We start from the raw sequence: 24201 nt of genomic DNA on the forward strand, positions 1-24201 counted from the left end.
GATCGAGTACACTTGGCTCGTGGAGATGCCGAGAGGAAAGACGCGTTCGAAGAAACTGGGTCAGTGGTGTTGAGTGTTCTGTGATCGTTTATTCCTCCGGTGATCGAAAGAGAAAAATATATAACGAAAAGAAATAAAAAAACAAAAGGGGGGGGGATCGAGATTCTTTTTTTTCTTCGTTTTCTTTACCTTTTTTTTTTTTTTTTGTTTTTAAGAAGACGTGAATCCGATGTGTCCGATCCTGAGCTAATATCCTTGAGGAATTGGTGAATAAGGGTGATAAGGTTCGATAAGTAGTCTATTATTGTAAGATGAGCCCGGGCTCTCAGGGCACCCTGGAGGTGGAGCGTTACATCGGTAGCTGTTTGATATCGTCGAACGTTCGAAACGGAACGCACAAGGCGATCCTTGGAAAGAAACAGGATCAAAACAATCTGCGTGGGAAAAATACTAAAGCCTGTTACGGTGGACAGAATTACGCTAGTGGCGGCGAGCAATGCTCAATGCAATACGGCACGGTTTCCGGTGGTTGGGCAGGTGCTCCACTCATTTCGATGACGTCCAGTCCTCGTAGATGTAATCAAGGTTTGTCACCTTCGTTGGGACAACAACAGCAACAGCATCAACAATCGTCCCAGCAACAGCAATCGCAAGCTTGCGAGCAACAACAACAACAACAGCAGCAGCAACAGCAGCAGCAGCAACAGCAGCAGCAGCAGCAGCAGCAGCTGAACGGACACCTGCACAAAAGTCCCCTCTCCAGACTAGCCATTCACACGCAGGGAGCGCCGTTGATTCTCGCCGGTCGATTTCACAATCGAGGAAAAATACACACTGGCAACGCCGTCGGCCTCGGCAACGGCGTTCCCAGCAGCAGCCTCGCGGTTGGTGGTTACGTTCACACTAATGGAAACTCATCGGCGAACTCGATGAACGGTACGATGAACAGTACGATGAACGGTTCAACGAGCGGACCTACGCGATGTCCAGCGCCACCACGACCCAGGAGACCAATGGAATCTACGAAAAAGGTTCAAACAGGAAATGGAAAGGGGGATTGTTCGAACGTCTCCAAAGATTCTACGGGGACAAATATTGCGAATATCGATTCGTTGAGTATCGCTAGCGATGAAAGTTCCGGATCGAACAATTCTGAGAATAGTCTACCCCGCATCATAAAACCACGGAAGCGTAGAAAGAAGGATAGGAAACCTCCGAATGGAGGGATAACAACGTCATCGACGGATGGTAGTTCGACGACAACGACGACGACAACGACGATAACGGCGGTGGCAACGACGACGACGACGACGACGACGACGACGGCAATGGCGACGAAATCGGATGAACCTCAGCAGCAACGAACGAGTCCTAACGCCGTTAACGAACAATCAGGCGTCGTTATGCCGTTTAAACCTTACCTATCGTCTAGCTGTTACGATCATCAAAGATACGAAAGTGGATCGGCTCAACAGAGAAACCACAGAAGACCACCGATCGGTAGGGAAAGTGTTTACGGCTCTTGTCGAGCGCAGGTGTCCTCCGTGCAGGCCATTGCCGACATCAGGCAACAGAGGTACGCGCATCGGCACGTGCAAGTGAAAGTGCTGGACGACAACAGAAACGTCGTCGTGCCCGGCACGATGCGAGCGATTCAGTCGAAAGCTTATAGGCCGCACAGTCATCATCATCATCATCATCATCATCATCATCATCACGTAGTTAGCAACAACAACAACAACAACAAAAACAACAACAACAGCGGCAACAACAACAATAATAACAATAATAACGTTGTGTCTCGTTACATACATCAGGATTACAACGACGCAACGGCAACCTGCGAGGACGGTTTTACCGACGGATTGGGACTTTGTCAGTGTCGTTATTGCGATCCTTCTGGATTAATTTGGGACGTAGATCAAAACGGATATTCCCCTTATCTAACCGCACCAACGTGTAACGATTTTTGCCCTGCCAATCACCAATATCCTCAACAGGCACCAACGATGTTTCTGTCGCGTGGCTCGTCTCTCGGTTGTCAAGATCGACAGCAACACCAACATCAGCATCACCAGCAACATCAACATCAACATCAACACCAACACCAACATCAACATCAACACCAACAACAGCAAGTAACAATCGAGAGATTATTCGACGCGGAATGTTCGCGTATAACGCGACCAGAACGCGATGCCTCTAGCACGGTAATCCTAAGGCGTAGCTGGAGCGATCCAACTAGTTACTTCAGCGAAGAGATTACCGCACCCAGTAGAGACGTCGGCGTGATTGGTGACAGAGGTCAATCGGAGAATGGCAAACGTTGCGGAGGAACGTTTTGGCACGGTGATACGACGGCATCCGCTGGCATGGCCAACGGCACAGCAAACGTATCTTCATCGAACGGTAACTTGGGTAATTCAGCTAGCTCGCCCTCTTCTAAGGGCCTCGAGGTCTCCACGGAAATTGTTACTTCGCCGAACGGTCATCGGGACTTGGAAATCAAGTTTTATTCTCCATCGCCAAATGCACCGTCGGCAACAAATGCGATCGAGGAAGACAAGTCGATATTCGTCGAGGAAGACGAGGAAGATTTCAATGATATTTGGAGTTATCACGAGTCGAAATTGCAAAAGGATTTTCGAAGTTTATTACAGGCGGAAGAGTGAAGAGGACAAGAATTATGGGACGGGCATGATCTAATCTGGTTTTCTATTTACTTTTAAAGATCAGAGAGAGAGAGAGAGAGAGAGAGAGAGAGAGAGAGAGAGAGAGAGAGAGAAAGAGAGATTAATAGAGAAAGAAAAAAATGAAAAGGAGAGAGAGAGAGAGAGAAATAAAGAGAGTATAAATGAAAGGCCTATTTCAAGGAGCCATGAGAAGATGATGCTCGACGAGACTCGACTTAGGTAGCGATCGTGAAAGTCAGTAACGACGAACAGAGAAAAAGCAACGAAACGACGCGTGCCGAACGGCGCGAAGGAGTAGTAGTCGCTTGGTGGGGAGGAGAGAGTTCCTCCTAACGGTGCAAGTAGTATACACGTAGTGTACGTGACAAGCCTACACGGAGAGGACGGACGACGACTACGACTACGACGACCATGACGAAGAAGAAGACGAAGAGAAGACGACAATGACAATGACGATGTTCGTTCGTTCGTTCGTTCGTCCGTTCGTTCGTTCGTCCGTTCGTTCGTTCTTTGATTGCGAACTTTTCGTCATAGTTTGGCCTCCTTGGGAGAAGATATAATAAGAAAGAAAATCCAAAAAAGAAAAAGAAGGAAGGATAATGCATATAAACATTTATACATACATATATGCATATATATATATATATATATGTATATGCGTATATTTACCTATATATATGTATATATGCGTGCATACATTTACATATGTATATATATACATATATATATATGTGTGTATATGTATGAAAATCCTTGTTTATGTCGTTAAATTATCGCTGTGTTATTCGAAAAGGGAAAAAAGCAAAAAAAAAAAAAGATACAGCAAAAAGGACAAAAAAAGAAAGATTTTATATATATATATATATATATATATATATATATATATATAAAAGAAAAAAGAGCGAACACTTTCCGAGAAAGAAAACACTTCGCTTAGACTTTCACCGTTAACGAATCCAAACGAGAACGAAACGGTGTTTAAAACGTGATCTAGTGATTAATCGACGAAACGATTAAGCGAATGGTCCGGAATCGCCCCAAGAGGAACAAACGCGCAGCCTCGTCTGTGTCGCCGCCCCGCCCCGCCCCGCCCCACCCTACCATACCTTACCCTACCTTACCTTACCAGCCCTTATCCCTTCCGCCCTTCCACCCTACCGAGAATTCACGAATCGCATCGTGCAGTCTAACCCGTTTATATATACTACTTTCTCAGCCCTCGTTGTTGTCTCTCTCTCTTTGTTGGCGCAAATTGTCGATCTCTTTGTGAGGGAACAAATTAGACGTACTTTTTCTTTTTTTTCTATTCTTTTTTTTCTTTTTTCCTCTTTTTTTCTTGTCCGATCGTTCATTCTGATGTTTCCTTCTTTCTTTTTTTACTTTATTTTATTTCATTTTATTATTCTTTTTTATTTTGTATCTTTCTCTCTTTTTCTCTTTTTTCTTTTCTCTTTTTTATTTTCATTTTTTTTTCTTTCTTTCTTTTCTTTTCTTTTTCTTTTTTTTTTTTTTTACTTTATTTTTTGTCATTTGTTTTTCTACAAGCAAACACGAGAAAAGAGATCTCTGACGACATTCGAAAGTCGATTGATTTCGTTTATTGAGATCGGATTATAATTGTACGTCGGAAGGGTGGATGGTCTCTTAGCGTTAATTATCTTCTCCCTGATCGTTCAGGTGTCACTCGCAAGACTATATATATATATGTGTATATATATATATATATATATATATATACACACATATATATACATATATATATGTATACATATATGTTTATGTATATGTATATATATATATATAAATATGCATATGTATATGTATCTTAAAAATAGAATAAAAAGTCGGCCCATGGATTTACACTTGTATAAACGTAGAACGTAACGTTTTCGTAAACGAATCGATCGAATTTAAAATCACATTAAACGTGATCAAGTTCGTTCAGTTTCGTAAAGTAAATCCGTGCCGGACGATTTCCGATCATCGAACTTTTGCGACGAGTTCCCGACGAATTCTCTCGAGATTTTCGCCCTTTTCTACGCGTCTTACGAGGATAAGAAAGGGTTTGTATGTTGCGAAAAAAAAGATAGATAGACAGAGACAAGAAAAGAGAGAGAGAGAGAGAGAGAGAGAGAGAGAGAGAGAAAGAGAGAGATAAATAGTGTGCGTATGTGCGTATACATGTGTATGTGTGTGTGCGAATGTTTGCGAATAAAAGATTGTTTTCTTTTTTGAAAATGCACATAAATGCACGATTAAATCTTTATTTCGTTTAGATCGTAAGTCTATAGATCTTAAGACGCGACCCAACTCTTTTAGATCGTCTCTGTTGTCTATATGTGTATGAAAGTCGTTCCCAAGAGAATAGGAGAGAGAGAGAGAAAGAGAGAGGAGGGGGAGGGAAAAGAAAAAAGAAAGAGATATTCGATCGTTGTTGTTGATGTTGTTGTTGTTGTTATTGCAAAACGAGAAAGTGTGGAAAATCGATTGAGGGCAACGTACTTATCAGTTAAGTGCAGTTAAATGCATATATTTCTCTCTCGCCGATCTCCTGGATAAAAAACGAACTAAAAAAAACGTAACTAAAGAGAAAAAGAAAAAAAAGAGAAAAAAAGGGGACAAAAAAAAAAAAGAAAAAACAAAAAGAAAAAAAGAAAAGAGAGAAAAAGGGGGAAAAGAAAAGAGAAAAAGGATTATATTTAAAAAGGGAAAAATTGTTTCGTACGTACGTAGCAAGTTTTATTGCTAATAACAATTGATTTGTGATGATCGAAGGGAAAATATTATCGTTTATATTTTTGTTGGAAACTCGTTATTATGTGACGGATAGAAAATTAAAGAAATATGTTAAATTACGATCAGAGAAATGGGAAAATATAAAAGATTGAACGAAACAAAACGAGAAATATAAATAAATAAATGAATAATTGAATAAATAAATAAATAAATAAATAAATAAATAAATGGATGAATGAATGAGTGAATAAATAAATAACGATGAAAGCTCGAGCCTTTTTTTTTTCGAGCTTAGCCGACAAATAAAATAAAAACATTGAAAGAAAAAAAGGATACGAAACAAATGTAATTGATTGAAACTCGTTTCATTCGGGAATGTATATGTGTATATGGAAAAATTTGGAAATAATTGATCGATATTTTGTTTTCACTTCTTTTCTTTTCTTGTTTTTCATTTTTGTTTCTTTTTCTCTCTCTCTCTCTCTCCCTCCCCCCCTCTCTCTCCCCCTCTCTCTCTCTTCTTCTCTTTTACATTTTCATCGAGAATTGTAAGCTTTTCTCGATGATGATATTCCTGCAATTAGCGATTAGCTTCGAGAACGAGCTTTATTGTCGGAATGGAGAAAAGCGAGAAATCCATTTTTCTTTCTTTTTCAATTTTTTTTTTTTTTTCTTTTGACGTTCCTTCGACTTCCGGCGAATTGTCACTTTCTCGTATTTCACGTTGCTTCTTTCTTTTTTCTTTTTTTTGTTGTTGTTTATTTTAAAAACATGACAAAGCGAGAGAGAAAGAGAGAGAAAGGGAAAGAGATGTGCATATATATATATATATATATATATATATGTATATACACACACACGCATACACGCAGAGACAGCAGACTTAACAAACGTTGCGATTTGGCTTACGTATCCGCGCTTTTCGCTTTCTGATCTCCGAACGATGGAGGAAAGAGGGAGAGAGACAAATAGATAGACGGAGGTAGAGTGAGAGTGAGATAGAGTGAGGGTGAGAGAGAGAGAGAGAAGAGGAGAGGAAAAAAACCATGAAAAATCTCGGATGATCATTGACGTAGAAGAAAGATCATTCCTGTTCCCTTTTCCTTATTTTTTACTAAACGTATACTCGACGTACTCCGAATTCTGTGTCCCTCTTTCTTCCGAAGTGATTATGTTCTTTTCTGTTTTTTTTTTCTTTTTTGTAATTTATTTCGAACGCCGTTCACGCAAAATCGCAAGATATTGTGATAATGATGATGATTGGCCAATTATAAAGAAGAACAGATTCGAACGAACACAATGATGTAAACGAGACCAAATTCGTTCGCGATTAGCTTCGTTTTATTCCGAGAGAGAAAGGGAGAGAGAGAGAAAGAGAGAGAGAGAGAGAGAGAGAGAGAGAGAGAGAGAGAGAGAGAGAGAGAGAGAGAGTGTGTGTATCGTCTCTACGTCTTATCGTCTTAGTGCTTTAGTAGCACTAATGCTCAGAATACGTTGTTCGAGAGAGAAGGAAAAGTCAATAAAACTATCTTCAATTTTATCGACGTTTATTATTATTAATTTATTGTCCTGTATAAATTTGTGTGCCTTTTTTCTCTGCGCCATTAGAATAATATTATTATTATTATTATTACTATTACTATTACTATTTTATTATTATTATTATTATTATTATTAAGATCCATTGTGTTTTTCCATTTTCTTCATATCTTTATTCTACAATTTTCCTTATCATTTAGTTTCATTTTTCTTTTTATTCTTTTATTTTTTTTTCTTCTTCTTTTTTCCTCCCATTACAATCCTCTTTCGCTAAAATCAGATTTCCTGTTAACTTTGTACGTGACGTTCTCCCTTTCGTATTTGAAAGGATCGACATCTGATTACGATTTCCTTCGAATAGTAGATTTCCTTCCTTCGATATTTCGAATTTTCTTTCGTTCATTCATTCATTCATTCATTCATTCATTCATTCATTCATTCATTCATTCATACATTCATCGATTTCCCTTTTCCCCCAAGATTCAAGATTCTTCTTTTTTTTCGGTGTACCTTTTACCTCGATCTCCTTGACGACCATAAGATTTATTTTAAAAATTGACCAATATCGACGATTAAAATATTTGCGTGGGTTTGCTTTGACGAATCATTATGATCTTCCACCAAGTCAATCTCAACAACTCGTCGTCTACTTTTCTCTTTTCTTCTATCTTCTCTTTTCTTTTTCTTTTTATATTCCTCCATATTCCCCAGAGAGTTCAATATCTTTAGACTTTTTTCTCTTCGTAATTAATCCATCACACTGAGCAAATAAGTTCGAATCTTTTTCTTTCTTATCAGATTGAGACATCGAGTAAGAAAGATACATGATCGCCTTACCTTATGTTACTATAATACTTTCTAAAGAAAGATATCACGATAGTACTAAGCTCGTTTTCTCGAATATATATATATATATATATTTTTTTTTTTTTGCTTACGGATAAGTAGATATTTAGTAAATACGAGTTTCCTTCGCGAGAAATAAAAATACAGATATTATCGAGATATTCTGTATTTTTTTCTTCCTTTTTTTCTTTATTTTTATTAAATATATATACATATATATATATATATATATATATATATATATATATATATTAAATACCATATAGAGTCGTGTAATCGTTCACTCGTTTTTTTTTTCTCGAACGTCCATGAACTATTATTACTATTCAACTTATATTTCGAGTTCCGGACGATTTGCACGAATGAATCTGTTTCGAAAAACAAAATAAAAAGACAGAAAAAAAAACAGAGAAAGAGAGAGAGAGAGAGAGAGAAGAAGCTTTCGAAAAAAAAGAAAAGGAAAAACGAGCTCATTAGCGTGCCTTCGCTCGTGCCCGTTCGAAAATTAGGTCTTCTTTCTCTCTCTCTCTCTCTCTCTCTCTCTCTGTCTCTCTCTCTCTCTCTCTCCTTCTCTTTCTCTCTCCCTCTGGAACGAGAACGTTCAGCAATGCGCGTTGGATGCTCGTGAGCCAAACTTAATGAATGGATAAGGGCTTCCTTTCGTTCAAGGTCCGATCGCATGTCGAAATTAACGTTCGAAATTAATGATGCATCATTAACAGGCACGCCTCTTCATCCTGTAAAATACTCCTGTCTCTATGTGCAAGTCTCTTTATATAGATAGTAGATATATGTACTTATATATATATATATATATATACGTAAGTATATAAGGTTCGTGCGAGGCATGCAAAATCAATTAGCTTAGTATCTCCGCAGTGAGCTAATTCGTTCGTATTATCGAAAGGATGAATCGTCCCCACTTCCTCACGTACCCTGTCCCTCCTCCCCCACTCCATCGCTCTGCTTTTATCTTCATCCCTATCGATTCTTTCATGTCTTCTTTTTTTCCCTTCCTTTTTCTTCTCTCTCTCTCTCTCTCTCTCCCCCTCTATCCCTCTCTCTCTCTCTCTCTCTCTCTCTACTTGTTTCTTCGTTTCACTTTTTTTATTTTCTTTCTTTCTTTTTTTTTTTTTTCTTTTTTGTTCCTCTAAGCGAAACATTTCCTCGCGGTTTCTCTCGCGAGTATTCATAGATCGAAGTTTTATGAAGAAAGAGATCGAGTACCTTCCTTGTCGTTGAAGACGAGATAGGTGCCGAGTCGATCGATCCCTTTTCTTAGGAATGTACCTACACTCTACCTATCAGAACCTTTCGACGTGTAATAATTTAGTTACGTCGAATCTCTCCTCTTAACGATGGAAATACTTGTTCTATCTACGGTTCTCTTGTAAATATTAAATATCGATTTCTTTAGATATTGCCTGATATATATATATATGATATATATATATATATATATATATATATATATATCGGAAGTGCTTGTTTTTCTTCGGTAGATATAAAATAGAAAAGTAAATAAGAGATGCGAAGAAAACATAGCTATTCGTTTATTAACGAGCTCGTTAATCGCGAGAAATGCAAATTACTCGAAGCGCGAACAACGCCGTGAGGAGATGAAATAAAACGAAAAGAAGAAAGAAAAGAAAGGAAATTAAAAAACAATAAGTAAAAGATGAGGAAGAGGTAGAAGAAGAAGAAGAAGGATAAGGAGAACGAGAAGGAGTTATCTTTTCTACTTCCTTTTCTTGATACTTCTCTATAAACATAGTATAATATCGACGAACCTAGCCACTGGAACCGGAAATGCGTGAGTTCGATGCGTACTTACCCGTGGAGGATTAATTATTGCGTTTGTTCATGCGAGAAGTAAAGAAGTTTAAAATAAGGGTAGGGTGGGGGAGGCGGATGGGAAAGAAGGATGAGGAGAGGGATGCTGCAAAAAAGAAAAAAGGGAGAAGGACGGAAGCTATGAGCTTATTAACTTCGCGATATTACTATTTCTTTTGCTCTTCTAATCGCTCTGACAAGAGATAGAAAGAGAGAAAAGCGAGAGAGAGAGAGAGAGAGAGAGAGAGAGAGAGAGAGAATTACCTCTTTCGCACCTTCGTGATCGTTTAAGTAAATTGAGGATTTTCCTTTTTTACTTCATCGTTATTTATTTCTTCCTTTCTATTTTATTTTGTTTTTACATTTCCTTTGTTTTTTCTTCCTTTAATCTTTTTTTTTCTTTCTTTCTTTTCTTTTTTTTTTCTTTTTTTTTTCTTTTTTTTTGTTTTTTTGTTTTTATTTTTCTTTTGCTTTTAATCGAAGGCACCAAAGAAGACACCGTCGAACCGGTTTTTAATAGTTCGCGAATGGTTGTCCAGGATCGACAGTAAAGAAGTTCCCTGTTTTATTATACCGTTTTTTTTTTTTTTTTTCTTTCTTTCTTTTTCTTTTTTATTTAGTATCAAGAAATTCAAATGGATCGGGATTTCAAGCTGTAGGACGAGTTAATGGATGATAAGCGGCGATCTATCTCAGAAAGTAACATAAGATATTTATTGATAAAATATGTTAATATATCACTGTATTGGTAAAGACACTTGTCAGGAAAATTTATTTCCTATTATTCGACTGTGATAACGTGAATTTCGTTGATCTACGAGTGATATATGAAAATGAGACGTGAATGAGATAGAGAGAGATAGATAGAGAGAGAGAGAGAGAGAGAGAGAGAGAGAGAGAGAGAGAGAGAGAGAGAAATAGAGAGAAAGAGAAATAAATGAAATCTAAAATAGGTCAACTGTTTTGCCTGTCGTTCAGTTCGACAACTTTTTTAATCATAATCTTCGTCCGGTAACAGTTATGTCGGAATGAAATATCGTTCCAATGCAGTTCACACAAACAAAAGTATAAAGGTCTCTATGATTTTCATTCATTCTTTTTATATAGATATGTATCAAGTAAAAGAACAAAAAAGAAAGAAAAAAAAAAAAAAAGAAAAAGAAGAAAGAAAAAAGAGAGATAGAAGGAGAAAAGACATTTCATACGATGTTTAATTTGTGTTTCTTCTCTCTTCTTTGTTTTCTTTTTTCTTTTTTGTTTTTTTTTTCTTTTTTTCTTTCTCTTTTGTTTCTTTTCTTTTTCTTTAATTTCATTTCCCCCCTTTCTTCTCGGAAACGCACTTCGACACGGAGCTTTTGCGAAACTTGCGAAAGTTCAATGCGAAATAACATCGAGAGTAGAGATTTATAAGATAAAATTGTTCTAAAATAGGTCTGTGTGTGTGTGTGTGTGTGTATGTGTGTTTCGAATGGTCCATGAACGAATCCACGTTGAGAATGAGAGAACAACGAAAGAAAAAAAAAAAATATATATATAGAATGAAAGAGAGAGCTTCGATCGTGGCTCAGCGATACAGCCAATTTAAATCTGCGATTTTCACACTCCGCTTGCATTCCATAAATGCTATGGACTTAACTACTGATCCTTTCCCTTCCTCTTTCTCTCTCTCTCTCTCTCTCTCTCTCTCTCTCTCTTTTTCTGTCTCTCTCTACTACTCATCTCCATCATCACTAGCACTACTTCCTTGTCTTACTGAAGCCGTTCATTACGAATTTCCATTCGTGTTTTATACTTGTTTTCCGTGTCTAGACTTTCCTTTCAATCAGTAACTATAAAAGAATGAAATACATGCATACACATATATAGTAAAAAATAAAGTATAGTATTTATAAATGATGAGTACTTTTATTTATATATATATATATATATGTGTGTTATATATATATATGTGTGTTATATATATATATATATAAAGATAGAAAAGAAAAAGCCCCCAATGAATTAAATAAATTTATGGAATGAATTATTTAATATATACATATATATATATATATATATATATATATATATATGACTTGATAAAAAATAAGGATGCCAATGAAAATAATTTTGCACAAGTAAATATTAATTAACATTTTTACAGTTTGAAAAGTTTTCTATTATACATTTTCCTTTTTCCAACGTGAATACGATTTACAATCGAAGTACGAAGTACGATCGAGTTAGAATGGGAGATAAATTTTAGTGTCCCCGTATTCACGAAGGTAAAACACGAGAACGACGTAGATCCCAAAGAACTTAGGACCAAAGTATACCTACCTAAGATATATATATATATATATATATATATATATACATACATACATGCATACATACATGCATGCATGCATACATATTTGCTCTAATTGTAAAGTAAATCTTAGGATTTGACTAGAGCCACTGGAAATACGAGTTTCTCTGGTAGTCGGTGTGTATTAAGGGAAAAGAGAAAGATAAAGTCACGATAACGAGCGTACGAGAGATCGTCGGTTAATGGCGAAAACAGGTAAGGGATCGATACTCTTGAAACTTGAATTGAAGTAGTGTGAGTTTAAAAAAAAAAAGAAAAAAAAAAGGAAAAAAAAAAAAAGGAAGAAAAGAAGAAGAAGAAGAAGAAGTTACGACTACCTGGTCCTTCTTGTTTCTCTTCGTAGTTATCGTATGTTTTTCTTAAAATTTTCTTTTCTTGCTCGTAATCGAACACGATCATGCGAGCGTTCTTCATTGACGTAAATATGTAGCGTAGGAGGAACGACTTGACGTAAACGATGATTCGCGTTATTCTTACAAAACGCATTATTTATTCTTTAACCTCGTCTCATCTTTTCATCTCTTCATTTTCATTTTTTTTTCTTTTTTTTTTTTTTCTTTTTTTTTTCTTTTTACGTCTTCTACAAAAAGACATTGTTGTTCATGTCGCAGCAAGATAAAATAACAGTGAAATAATTAGAACGTCAAGGTTTATGCGGAGGAGGTAAGCCAACATGTAGATAGAATAGAACGAGCGAGTGGTATTATAATATTATAGTTGTGTTTGACTAATGGGCCGTAGTGCTGCGTTACTATCAAGTGGGCGACCGGTCGGCGGTCTATGACATTCCGTCTGTACTTATGCGTCTCTGTTATCGCGTTACATTCGTTCTAACCACCTGGCTGTTGCTGACACGTTGCACTTAAATAGTTAAACATGGATCCATATATATGAACTATACGCATAGGTATATCTATTATATTACATTTGTATTCACATACATATGGTATTTGTCCTGAGAGACACTTGAAATGGCTAGTAAATTCATGATTTTCAGAACATCAGAATTCATGGATAATTATTCATTTTAATTTCTGTAAGAAATGGACTGGCGTAAAGTATTTGTTCCTCCCTCTCCCCCCCCCCTTCTCTCTTTTGTTCGCATTTGAGAAGATCACGGAACACGGTAGCCAAGTAATGGTGTTAATATCCTTCTTTAACGTGGTCAGCAATGTGCAATGATGCTGACGTGTGATTTGCGAGCTTCGATAAACGGTACGTTCGTGACGCGTTTTCAATTTTTATCAAAGAGAAAGAAAGAGAAAGAGTGAGGGAAAGAGAGAAAGAGACTCGTCTTCCCGCTAGTCGGTCTTCTCTTGAGGACTCGAATATTCGAGTAATATGCAGCGAGGTAGATATTTTGTATATTGATCGTAGCACGAGTCAACGGAACTTCGATGATTGGAATTCGAGCGGATTAACATCGGTCGATTACTAGATTATCCGTTACTAACGAATGGACTATCTTAATGAAGCCCCTCCGCACTTCGTAAACTAGCCAACGACGAGTTTCCGTTCAATATTCGATATCAAAGGATATATTCAACATCGGTCAAAGCTTTATCTCTTTAAACTTGCACGCTAACTTGTTATATTATAAATCCTTTCAATGGATTAACGGAACAAATATTACGAACAAGTTTTGGGAGTCCATCTTTTCCTGCTATCTTTTTTCATCTTCTTCTTTTTTCTTTTTCTTTTTTCTTTTCTTTTCTTTTTTTTTTTTTTTTTTTTTTTTTTTTTTTTTTTTTTTTTTTTTGAATGGGGGAGGAGATCTCCTCGCGAAGAAAGAAGAAGAACAAGGAAAAACGAAACAAGAGAAGAAATATTTTCATACGTATCCACGAATGCTCATTTACAATTTTGCTTTTTGACTACGTTAAAATGTCGGAAAATTTGTAAATAGAAAAATACGTTCCACAGTTAAAAAAAGAATCATATTTTTCTTTGTGTTCTTTGTTTGTTTGTTTGTTCGTTTTTTTTTGTTTGTTTTTTTTTTTTGTTTTTTTGTTTTTTTTTTTATTATTATTACCTTTTGAATCTTGGCAAGCAAAAGCGTTCGATAAATTTCTCGTTACAGCGGACGCACGACGACGTGGCCGGCCGGCAATTCGCGGTGATTACCAAACGGCAAAAAGCATAGAGTCAGTCGAATGACATAATCGATAAAAAGTTTCGAGCCATTAAGGTTTAGACCACGAGCTACGTTGTCGAGCGTTCCAAAAAGCACTCTGAAAGTTCCTCCCTGTGTCATATCGAAAAGGGAATAATACGAGAGACTTTAGCGCAAAGTTCGTCGATCGATCGATCGATCGATTCAATCGATCGATCGTTTAATATTTTAACATGACAAACTGTAATACTCTTATCGTATTAACTTTTAATTTCCCTTGTGTCTTCTTTGTTATGTGTAATATTCAGTGATAAATTTTGAAAATGCAGTTTCTCAACTTTGGTAATAAACGTAGCTAAAGAGCTTTTCGCTTATTGATTTCGTATAATCATCATCGTACCTTTTTCAATTTCGTACCTTTTCGTAATATCAACTTTGATAATGAAACTAGTTAAAGAGCGTGTTTCACTTATTGTCCTCGTATAGTCTTCATCCTCCTTTTTTAAATGTCGATCTTTTCGTCGAATACTTAATATCGTTTCAATTAAAAAGAATCGATCGTTGTTGAAATAAAGAGGATAGAGAAAGAACAAAAAAAAAAAAAAAAAAAAAAGAAAAAGACAGAAAGAAAGAAAGAAAGAAAGAAAGAAAGAAATGGATCCATTTTCAATGATTTAGAACGACACATATCTCTCGATCATTTACCACAAAAATATCTACGAGACTTACCTCCTATCTAAATCGCAAGAATGTTTCTCTCTTGACCCGTCTTTCGCTATCTACATCCAACACGTTTTTCGTTCTCGATTTGAATCAGGTTCTTCCTACGGAAAAGACCGAACGGCTTTTTGTTTTTGTTCTTTTTTTTTCTTTTTTTTTTTTTTTTTTTTGGACGTATTGGCATGAAACGATTTGATCGATCGAACGAACGAACGAACGAACGAACGAACGATCGAACGAAGGAAAAGGCGAAGACGTTCTCCGGTGATTCTATTTTCGATCGCACTTTAAATAAGTAGGTAGGTTAGGTAGGTATCCTAGTAGTAGATATATCTTTCTATCGATCATCATCCTTCACAAATACCTAACTTTCTTAAGATCTTATATATGATTCGCTTATTTTATCTATACCTAAGGTACTTAGTTACTTTGCTATATTAATTAACGATAGAAATCGTTTATCAGTCCTTAAACGAATAGCAAAGCATCAAAATGTATATAGAGATACTTGGACAGAAGATTGATAAGCACGAGTGGGACGATAGAACGTATACGTTATTAATGACGAGTAATACGCGTAATATCGGCTATCGATTATGCGTTCCTAACGTTGATCTCGTTACCCCGAGATTAAATGTTAAGATCATGTTCATCGTTCCGATGTAAAAGGATCGCGAACTATACAAGAAGATGCTTTTCTTTTTTTTTTTTTTCTTTTTTCTTTTTTTTTTCTTTTTTTTTTTTCTCTCATCCTAGTTATCGCGTCTTGATTAATGTTAGAAAAGAAAAAGTATTATGGTTTGAAGATGATCTTTATCGAGAATAAAATGAGGAGATAGAGAGAGAGATAACTTGATCTATTTTTCTCGCAGTTTCTCGTCTCTCTCTCTCTCTCTCCCTCTTTCTCTCTCTCGCGCGCGTAAATTTGCCAAACAAAACTATTCGAAGATAACTGTTGGTACGAAATAGAGAAGGTGTCGTTATGATTTCAGCAAAGGGAGAGGGAAAACGAGAAAGAGAAATAGGAGAATGTGGCACTGTGTGTAAACGGTGGTTGAAGGGGTAGGAAGAAGAAGGAGGAGGAGAAGGAGGAGGAGGAGGAGGAGGGACGACGGTATCAGCGAGCTAATTAAATCGTGAGGTCGCGCCAAGAGTTTAGTCGACGCGTGGGCGCATTGCAGTGGATTCTCGGGTCTCTTCCTTGGCAAGTGTAGCTCGTTTAGCACTGTTGGAGAAAGACGGACCGAGATAGATAGAGAGAGAAAGAGGAAGAGACTAAAACAGAGAGCAAGAGAGACCGAGAGAGAGAGAGAGAAAGAGAGAGAGAGAGAGAGAGAGAGAGAGAAAGGAAACCGAGTAGGAGAAAGAGGTCGGAGAGAAGGTGAAAGACCAAGTTAGATAGTGTGGGTGGCGGTTGAGAGAAGCTTGGCTCGATTCTAAGCCGCGATCACTGACTGCCAACACGTTCAAGAAGGCGACCAAGCGTCTAATTAGATGCAAGAATAACGCGTAAATTGGATTTGGTATTGTCCAAGCATTAACATTAGAAGTTGCCGCACGTGGAGATCGACTATCCTATATCGACCTATATACCTACTATCTACAGTCGTTATCGATTTATATATATATATATAAAATTTTTATATATATATATATTTATATTATTTTTTTTTTTATTATATTATAATATTTATTATTATAATATTTATTTTTATTTATATATATTTATTTATATATATATATATATATATATATATATATATATATATATATATATATAGATGGTGCGAATGAACGTTTGCCTATAACATATAATTAGAATTTTTTTTTTTTTTTTTATATCCTAATGAATATACGATTTAGAGTCGACATTATATTTTTGTTTCCTTTTCTTTTTCTTTTTCCCCTCTTTTACATTTTCCTTTAATATGATATCTAAGGTATGTATATGGCTTATCTCCTTCGGAAGTTACCTAATTACCGTAAGATTTTCCTTACCGAGGGTTCAGTCGTCTTTCGTATTCGAACGAAACTAATCTCGTTAGAAGCCATCGACGTTACCGATTATCATGCTAACGGACTAACTTCCTTCGTTCTTACGATTCAAAGTTATCTCATGATTTTACGAACCGTACGATCCTTAATTCTTTTCGAACACATTATATTCCGTAACGTTTTCCATTTGGATTGTTTAACATATCTTAAAAGCGCTTTATGAATTAAAAATGAAAATAGTAATGAAAGTTTCGAAAGTCCTTATTACCCGGTTTTTCTTTTGCGATTTCTTTTTTTTTCTCATTTCTTTCAGTTTTTTTTTTTTTCTTTTTTTTTTCATATAAAAAGAATCTCTTTCGCAGTAACTGGAAGGAGTATATTAGTACACCCATTATATAGTCAATGGGTGATATCTTGCCTTGTCATCTTTGCCACACTTACGTTGTCCTTATTCGCAATTCGTAGATATCGTTCCTTCTCCTCCATCTCCTCTTCCTCCATCTCCTCTTCCTCCACCTCCACCAACACCACCACCACCACCACCATCTCCTTCTCTTTCTCCTTCTTCCTCCTTTGCGTTTCTTTGCCGCACGGCGTATTAGAATGAAGCAGTTTGTTTGCAAATGTGGTCCACTTCTCGGGAAGTCGTGCCAGTATATCGTGAACAAAGATCGAGTTTGCCGTGAATAAGAGGAGGAGAAGGAGGAGGAGGAGGAGGAGGTCAAACATAATAGCGAAGAAAATGTCTTTTTATCCGCACGCGTGAATCTTTACAAAAGGTGTATGTGTATATATATATATATATATATATATATATATATATATATATCACAGATAATGTTCACGATTTAAAAACATCTATCTTTGGTAAGATTCCATGAATTTATAAAATTACTAATACTATTTCAAGGACAATAAATGTGTCGTTGAATTTAAAAATGATCCTTATGAATTGGTAATGATATGTTAAATTGTAGATACGTTTGAATTCTGTCTATCGACAATCGGAATAAAAAAGATTCCATTTCTAGATATCACTGGATCCGTGCGATTTCGTATTTTCTCTTTTTTGTCCTCTTTTTTCTTTTCTCTTTTTTTTTTCTTTTTTTTTTCCTTTTTTTTTCTAATCTGCTGTCATAGACTTAAACGATAATCAAGAAAAAAAGAAAAGTAGAAAGGGTTCGACTAATTGCTCGATGGATTTTATCCTGAAATCCTCACTGTACTATATATATATATATACTATATACTATATACTATATACTATATACTATATATAACAGAGATCGTGTTGGTGGATGTACGGTATTGTTAATTGCACGGGCGCACGTGGAACGAATGAGCCGAGGCTTGGAACCAATGCCAGGCGCCTCTCGTTCGTCCGCTTCGTCTGGCGCGAACAGGTACACGAAATTGCTACGAGAATTGCGAGCGTACTAACGAGACTCGATTTCCCTTCGCTTTAGTCCTCTTTCATCCTTCTTTATCCGGTCTGCTTGCCTACCTACCTACCTACCTACCTACCTGCCTGGTTGTATGCCTGTCTGTCTATCTATCTACCTGCTTGCCTGTTTGCTTGCCTGCTCGTTGTAAAATCGAGTCAGATTTTCTAACTGATATTTTACCATCGAAACAGAAATCGAGCCTCTTTCATACATTTTTATTTATTTATTTATTTATTTATTTATTTATTTATTTATTTATTTATTTATTTATTTATTTATTTACTTATTAATTTTCTCTCTTTTTATTTATTTTTATTTTTCTTTTTTTATTTTTTAATAATACGAACGAGAAATATAGATTAATTTCATTTGCAGGTGTCGAGTATCTGATTTTTTAAATGCACGAATAAATTGATATGCGTATATATATATATATGTACGTTTAGGTTGATTCAAAAAAATTCATATTTGCTATTTAATTTTAATATTATTAAATTAATTAAGTTATATCGTTATTCGATTATGTGTTTTTTTCTTTTTTCTTTCTCTTTTTTTATGTATTCTTTATATACGATATCGCAAAGGCAATTATCAGAAGCATCAGTGATGAGTTTAGCACGTGCGAGTAATTGTTGCACTTGTAGTCGTAGCAACCGAAGGCCACTTCTATCGAGCCCTTTTCTCGTATTTTCTCTTTGCGAACTTATTGAGATAACAACGATCGAGGCACGTACAGCAGGGCAAGACATTTTTGCGGTGAATTGGTAGTCGACCGGCTTTTGCGCTTTTATCGCATACCGATTCTTCGTCTTCCTTTGCCATTTCGTATCCCACATGGACGTCTTATTTCTCTCTATTTCTTTAATTCTATTTCGGTAGTTTCTAAGAATTCTCTCTGGTTAGGTCTTGGTTAGTTTATATTATTGGCAAGTTTCCATGGTCATAATTAAGATTTAATAGTAATCGTAATCCCGATCAAAACACGATAGATCTTTTTCCTGATAAAAATTCACGTTGGGATGGGAACGTTAACGCCGAGAAACGTGTAAGGATTGGTATAAGAAAAAGGAAAAAGAGAAAGAAAAGAGGAAAAGAAAAAAAAAAAGAAAAGAAAAAAAGAGAGAAAAGAAGAATCATTTAATACGCTTAGATATAATGATATCGTTTGAAAGTTATCGTAGAGAATAAAAAAAGGAAAAAATGTATATGTGTGTGTATTTTTTTTTTTTTTTTTTTTTTTTTTCAATATCGTTTGTTTGTGCGTGTATGAGAGAGTGTGCCCGGCACATGCGCCCGCACGCACGTGCTTTGTATGTGTGTAAAAAAGAAAAATGATGGGACATACCACGAAGGTGAACGTAACAACATAAAGCACATACACAAACACACACACACACATACACATATATATATATACGTACGCATACACACACCGACGAGCACGTACTCGCTTACGTATGTGTTCCACATACCTCTCGTATAGTCGCAAGAGAAGAAACTCGAAAAGCCGGCCGATAAAGCTCGAGCAGCGAGCGCATCGTCGATAATCGGATTGGAGAGACCCGAGAGGGTGCACGATACGAATCCACGTTAAATTATTCCGTTTGTAGTCGATCTATATATATATATATATATATGTATATATGTATATATGTATATAAGTAGAGGTAATCACAAATTCCACGCTTGTCCTTCGAGCAAGGCCGCCGAATCGAGAAAGCAAATGGGTTTATTGCACGCGTTAGGGTAGAAATACGAGACGCAAAATACTACGACATGATAAGAAAAACAACGTTGAAATCTTTTTTATCAAATCGGAAGTGAGAAAGACGGCGGTCACTCATTTATCTGTTCTTCTTATCTCTTGTGAACGTCCACGAGAGATTGGATTTCCAAACGAAAAGGTTATAGATCGCGGTCGAAATCTCTTTCTCTCTTTCTATCCCTCTTTTTCTTTACCTTGGCTACGACAAAACCATAGCACGATGCAAATTACGAAGTTGTGGCAAGGATCACGACGTGTGTGGTGCTCCGTATATATATATATATATATCTCTTTCTCTGTCTTTCTTTTTTCTCTATCTCTATCTCTTTCTTTCTCTCTTTCTTTTTCTGTTTATCTCTTTCTATATTTATTTTTCTCTTGATCTCTATGCGTCGGAGGCTGCGTGGAATACGTCGAAGAAGGTTTATGGTAATATCGACCCCTTTGTATTGGATTCGCTATGCCATATCGATATATATATATATATCGATTTAACGGATCGCTCGATTTATGCCAAATAGGTACTACGTTTTGTTTATCATTATCTTGTGAACGTTTAGTATATGCAAAAATGTCGGCGGAAAAAAAAGGATAAAGAAAGAGAAAGAGAAAGAGAGAGAGAGAGAGAGAGAGAGAGGGAGAGAGAGAGAGAGATAAGGAGAGAAGATAGAGGGAGAGAGATAAGTGGGATGGGGTAGGGAAATGAATTAAAAGGGAATTGAGAGAAAAATAAAAATAATTCTTTTCATTCGTTCTAATTATTTATCGACCACCCCCTTTTCGAACTCTCAAACGAATTTTTTTTTCTACGAATGAAAAATAAAATCTCTTGCCGTTGACGACAAAAACACGCGAATATTATTAACGTTTATTTTCGCATCCCTCGTATCTTCGTTTATCCTCGATATATACGTACGTAACAAATCTGCGCCGTCTTTTAATATCGAGAAGAGATATTAAATAGAAATTTATTTTGGCCTCGAACCCGCGGACCGGACGACGATTATTTCATCGATTATTTTGATACAGTCATTGAGAAATCAAGACAGTTGTTGGTAGATGCGAAAGAAACGAACACGTCAAAGAAAAAGAAGAGGATTAAGAATTAAAAAAAAAAAAAAAAAAAAAAAAAAAGAAAATATATATATATATAAATAAAAAAAAAAAAAGAAGAAAACGAGAAGTCTCGATAAGGAAGAATAGTATACAACGTTAGGGAAGCATATCGAAGTGGATTGGTTTTAGATATATGGAGCCAGCCCTGAGATATTTACATGTTAAATTGCAACAGTGATTGCGTACCACGGAAATTGAGATCGTTGCAATTTCCTCGTCACATTTTAAATAATAATTCGTATATGAAGAATGGCGTGGCTCTTTTTAATTCTCTTTTTCTTTCAATCATCTTTTTTTTTCCTCTTTCCACGAAACGACGACTTTATCGTTCTTCTTTTCTTCTTTTTCTTTTCTTTTTCTGTTCTTTTTTCTTCTTTCCCTCCCTCCTCCTCCCGCCCCCACCATCATGAGCGTCGATAACGTACGATTCAAGACCATTCTGAATGCTATTATTTATTGGAATATCGATTCTTTTCTAAAATATAATATGACTGATAACGCAAAACCGATAACAAAATGTGAACAGGAAACTCCGTGATACATCAATACTGTCAACGATAATATATGTATGTGTATGTGTGTGCGTCTGTAATATATATATATATACATAGATACATACCATACATAAAGCTATCTATGTTTATATCTATACGAATATCTCTGTCGAATTTAATTTATATTATTAAAATATCGTTGAATGAGAAAATTATGTTATATCTATGTGAAACATTTATTTTCACTGCGTCTATCCTTGGAAAATATCGTGACGACGCCCATACATGTCAACGGGGGGGATGCAATAAAAGCATTTCTAACGCGTGACGCGGCCTTTCGCATATTTCCTATCATCAGCTGTTACGTGGCTACTATCTCTCTCTTTTTTCTCTCTCTTTCTCTCTCTTTCTCTCTCTCTCTCTCTCTCTCTCTCTCTCTCTCTCTCTCTCTATCTCTATCTATCGATGTCTCTCAATTTCTCTATCTCTCTTTTCAACATTGGCAAGCGAACAAAATACATGTAGATATAGGAAACGGAATGGGTGCTCTCGCACACCCGGAATCACCTCCATTTCATTACCATTCCATTCAGTTGCAATTTCATGTTTCATCGGGCTCCCTGCCTACCAACGAACTCAATCCGCCTGCGGTTAATAGAACTTGTCGCGCACGCGTAGACGCGACGGCTGATTACGATCCCGTAGTATGTGTGCCGCGTTCGATCGGAGGATGTGCGAGCCTCACGCTCGACCCCCTTTTCTCTCTCTCTCTCTCTCTCTCTCTCTCTCTTTTCCTCTCTTTCATCTTTTTTCATTCTCTATTATACCTTTCCGATGTCACTGTAAAAAGCAATTTGTTACGTCGCTACGTATATATCTCTCTCTCGGTACCTATACGCGCGTCTGTGTGTATATGTGTGTATATATATATATATATGTGTATATATATATATATGTATAGTCAGGTTCGCATGGTTCACATTTTTTTAAAAATGAAGAAATATTTTTCTACGAATGACCCAACAGCCAACGATTTTTCTCGTGTACCCGGGTGAATAAAATGATTTTTTTTTCTTCTTTTTTATTTTTTTTTTTTTTTTTTTTTTCTTCTTCTTTTTCGAAAACAATATTTTTCCCCCCGTTTTCCATTAAAACGAACGACTTTATTGTTATTTCTCTGTGAAATATCAATGCGTAATGGACATGGCAAGTTATCCCAAAGTCTATTATGTATGTACCTCCCATGTATACGTACATACATACATACATACATATAAATATATATATATATATATATATATATATTATATATGCATGTACACTGCACATCCTTACGTATGCTATGCTACGTTATTAAGCGCATAGAGCCAATTCCAATTCACGCGCAGGTGCATCGACCTGCTCGACGATTGATTTCGCACTTGCTTTGACACGGCACGCTTTCGCGATTCGCTACGGGCTAATGTAATGAATGATGATGTCGATGCGCCATTAATCAGTATGCCCTATACTTTTGAACATAAATAGCCTGGCCTGATACGCTCGATTAGCTGGCCGTGCCATCTCCATCCTCTCTCTCTCTTTCCCTTTCTCTCTTTCTCTCTCTTTCTCTCTATTTATCACTCTTATTCTCTCGTTCCATCTTTTTCCACTTCACGGAGATTAAAAAAATCTGTCGGTCCAGAAAGTTTCGAACGTGACGTATGGCCATCGATCGACATCTCTTTCTATCTTTTTCATTCTCTTTGGCCGACGGAAAATTCGTTCCATCGGAACTTTCCCAATGAAGAAACTTCGTCCCATCTGCCGAACGGATCCCGTAGAGGAAGGTATGTGGTCAGCTTGGATTTATTTATAAATCACTAAACCAAACGTTTTCTCGTCGAAAGTATTTCGATTGATATCAAATAACGAAATAATCGAGGTGGAGAGAGAGAGAAAGAGAAAGAGAGAAGATGGATAAATAGATCATTTTAGACAAAGTGAATTCTATAAATGTATGATATGTGATTTCCTGTCCCTTTGTTCTTTCTTTTTTAACTCTAAAATAATAATCGTCTCATCAAGAAAAAAAGAAAATAGAAAAATCGATAATAATAATAAAATAAAATAAAATAAAATAAAAGGAAATAAAAGTGAGGTCAATTAAAATACAATCGAGTTTTTGCCAGAGACAAGTGACTATTTTCTTCTTTTTCTATTTTCTTCCCTTTCTTCTTTTTCTTTTTTTTTTCCTTTTTTTTTTTTCTTTTTTATTTTGTCTTTTGTTTTTTGTTTTTTAGTTTTTCCTTTTTGCGAATCGTTCATCGAGGATGACATATGGATATCGAGCTGGAGATATTGTATAGACACAGAGTGAGAGAGAGAAAGAGAGAGAGAGAGAGAAGGGGGGAGGGGAGGTGGGCTGCGCGCACGGACACGAGTGCAAGTGGGCGTGCATGAAAATTGTCAGAACGTGACAGTGCACCAGAGTACGTTCTCGTCCGTCTGCCGTCGGAAACAGTGGTATTATTGTCCATTAGCCATTGTTCGGTCGCGTACTTGCAGCATGGCTGC

General features: G+C 36.3%; 3 protein-coding genes across 9 annotated transcripts in view; all 3 read left to right on the plus strand.

Annotated features, from left to right (window-relative positions):
- Positions 1–6973, plus strand: part of LOC118445516 (uncharacterized) — a 7341-nt gene extending 368 nt beyond the window's left edge. The window contains exon 1 of the mRNA XM_035875117.2: positions 1–6973. This exon is cut by the window's left edge and continues 368 nt beyond it. Coding sequence (XP_035731010.2) covers positions 312–2672 — 2361 coding nt within the window. The 5' untranslated portion in view covers positions 1–311 and the 3' untranslated portion in view covers positions 2673–6973.
- Positions 1–24201, plus strand: part of LOC146872724 (CCR4-NOT transcription complex subunit 6) — a 161769-nt gene that overhangs the window by 51268 nt on the left and 86300 nt on the right. Inside the window, exon 4 of one of the 7 annotated variants that reach the window (XM_085659669.1) lies at positions 23928–24019. The exons of 5 other annotated variants lie outside the window; for them this stretch is intronic. In XM_085659669.1, the coding sequence (XP_085515795.1) occupies positions 23928–24004 (77 nt within the window). In that variant the 3' untranslated portion in view covers positions 24005–24019. Of the gene's footprint in view, positions 1–15822; positions 15923–23927; positions 24020–24201 lie in introns of those variants that run through there. One more of the 7 variants, XM_085659670.1, reaches the window with a different exon arrangement.
- twin (CCR4-NOT transcription complex subunit 6-like twin) overlaps positions 15109–24201 on the plus strand; it is a 324109-nt gene continuing 315016 nt past the window's right edge. Inside the window, exon 1 of the mRNA XM_085659659.1 lies at positions 15109–15129. The gene's annotated coding sequence lies outside the window, so the exon portion shown is untranslated. The remainder of the gene's footprint in view (positions 15130–24201) is intronic.

Source organism: Vespa mandarinia, chromosome 10, assembly GCF_050613455.1.
Source record: "Vespa mandarinia isolate Hongniang chromosome 10, ASM5061345v1, whole genome shotgun sequence".
Taxonomy (NCBI): Eukaryota; Metazoa; Arthropoda; class Insecta; order Hymenoptera; family Vespidae; genus Vespa; species Vespa mandarinia.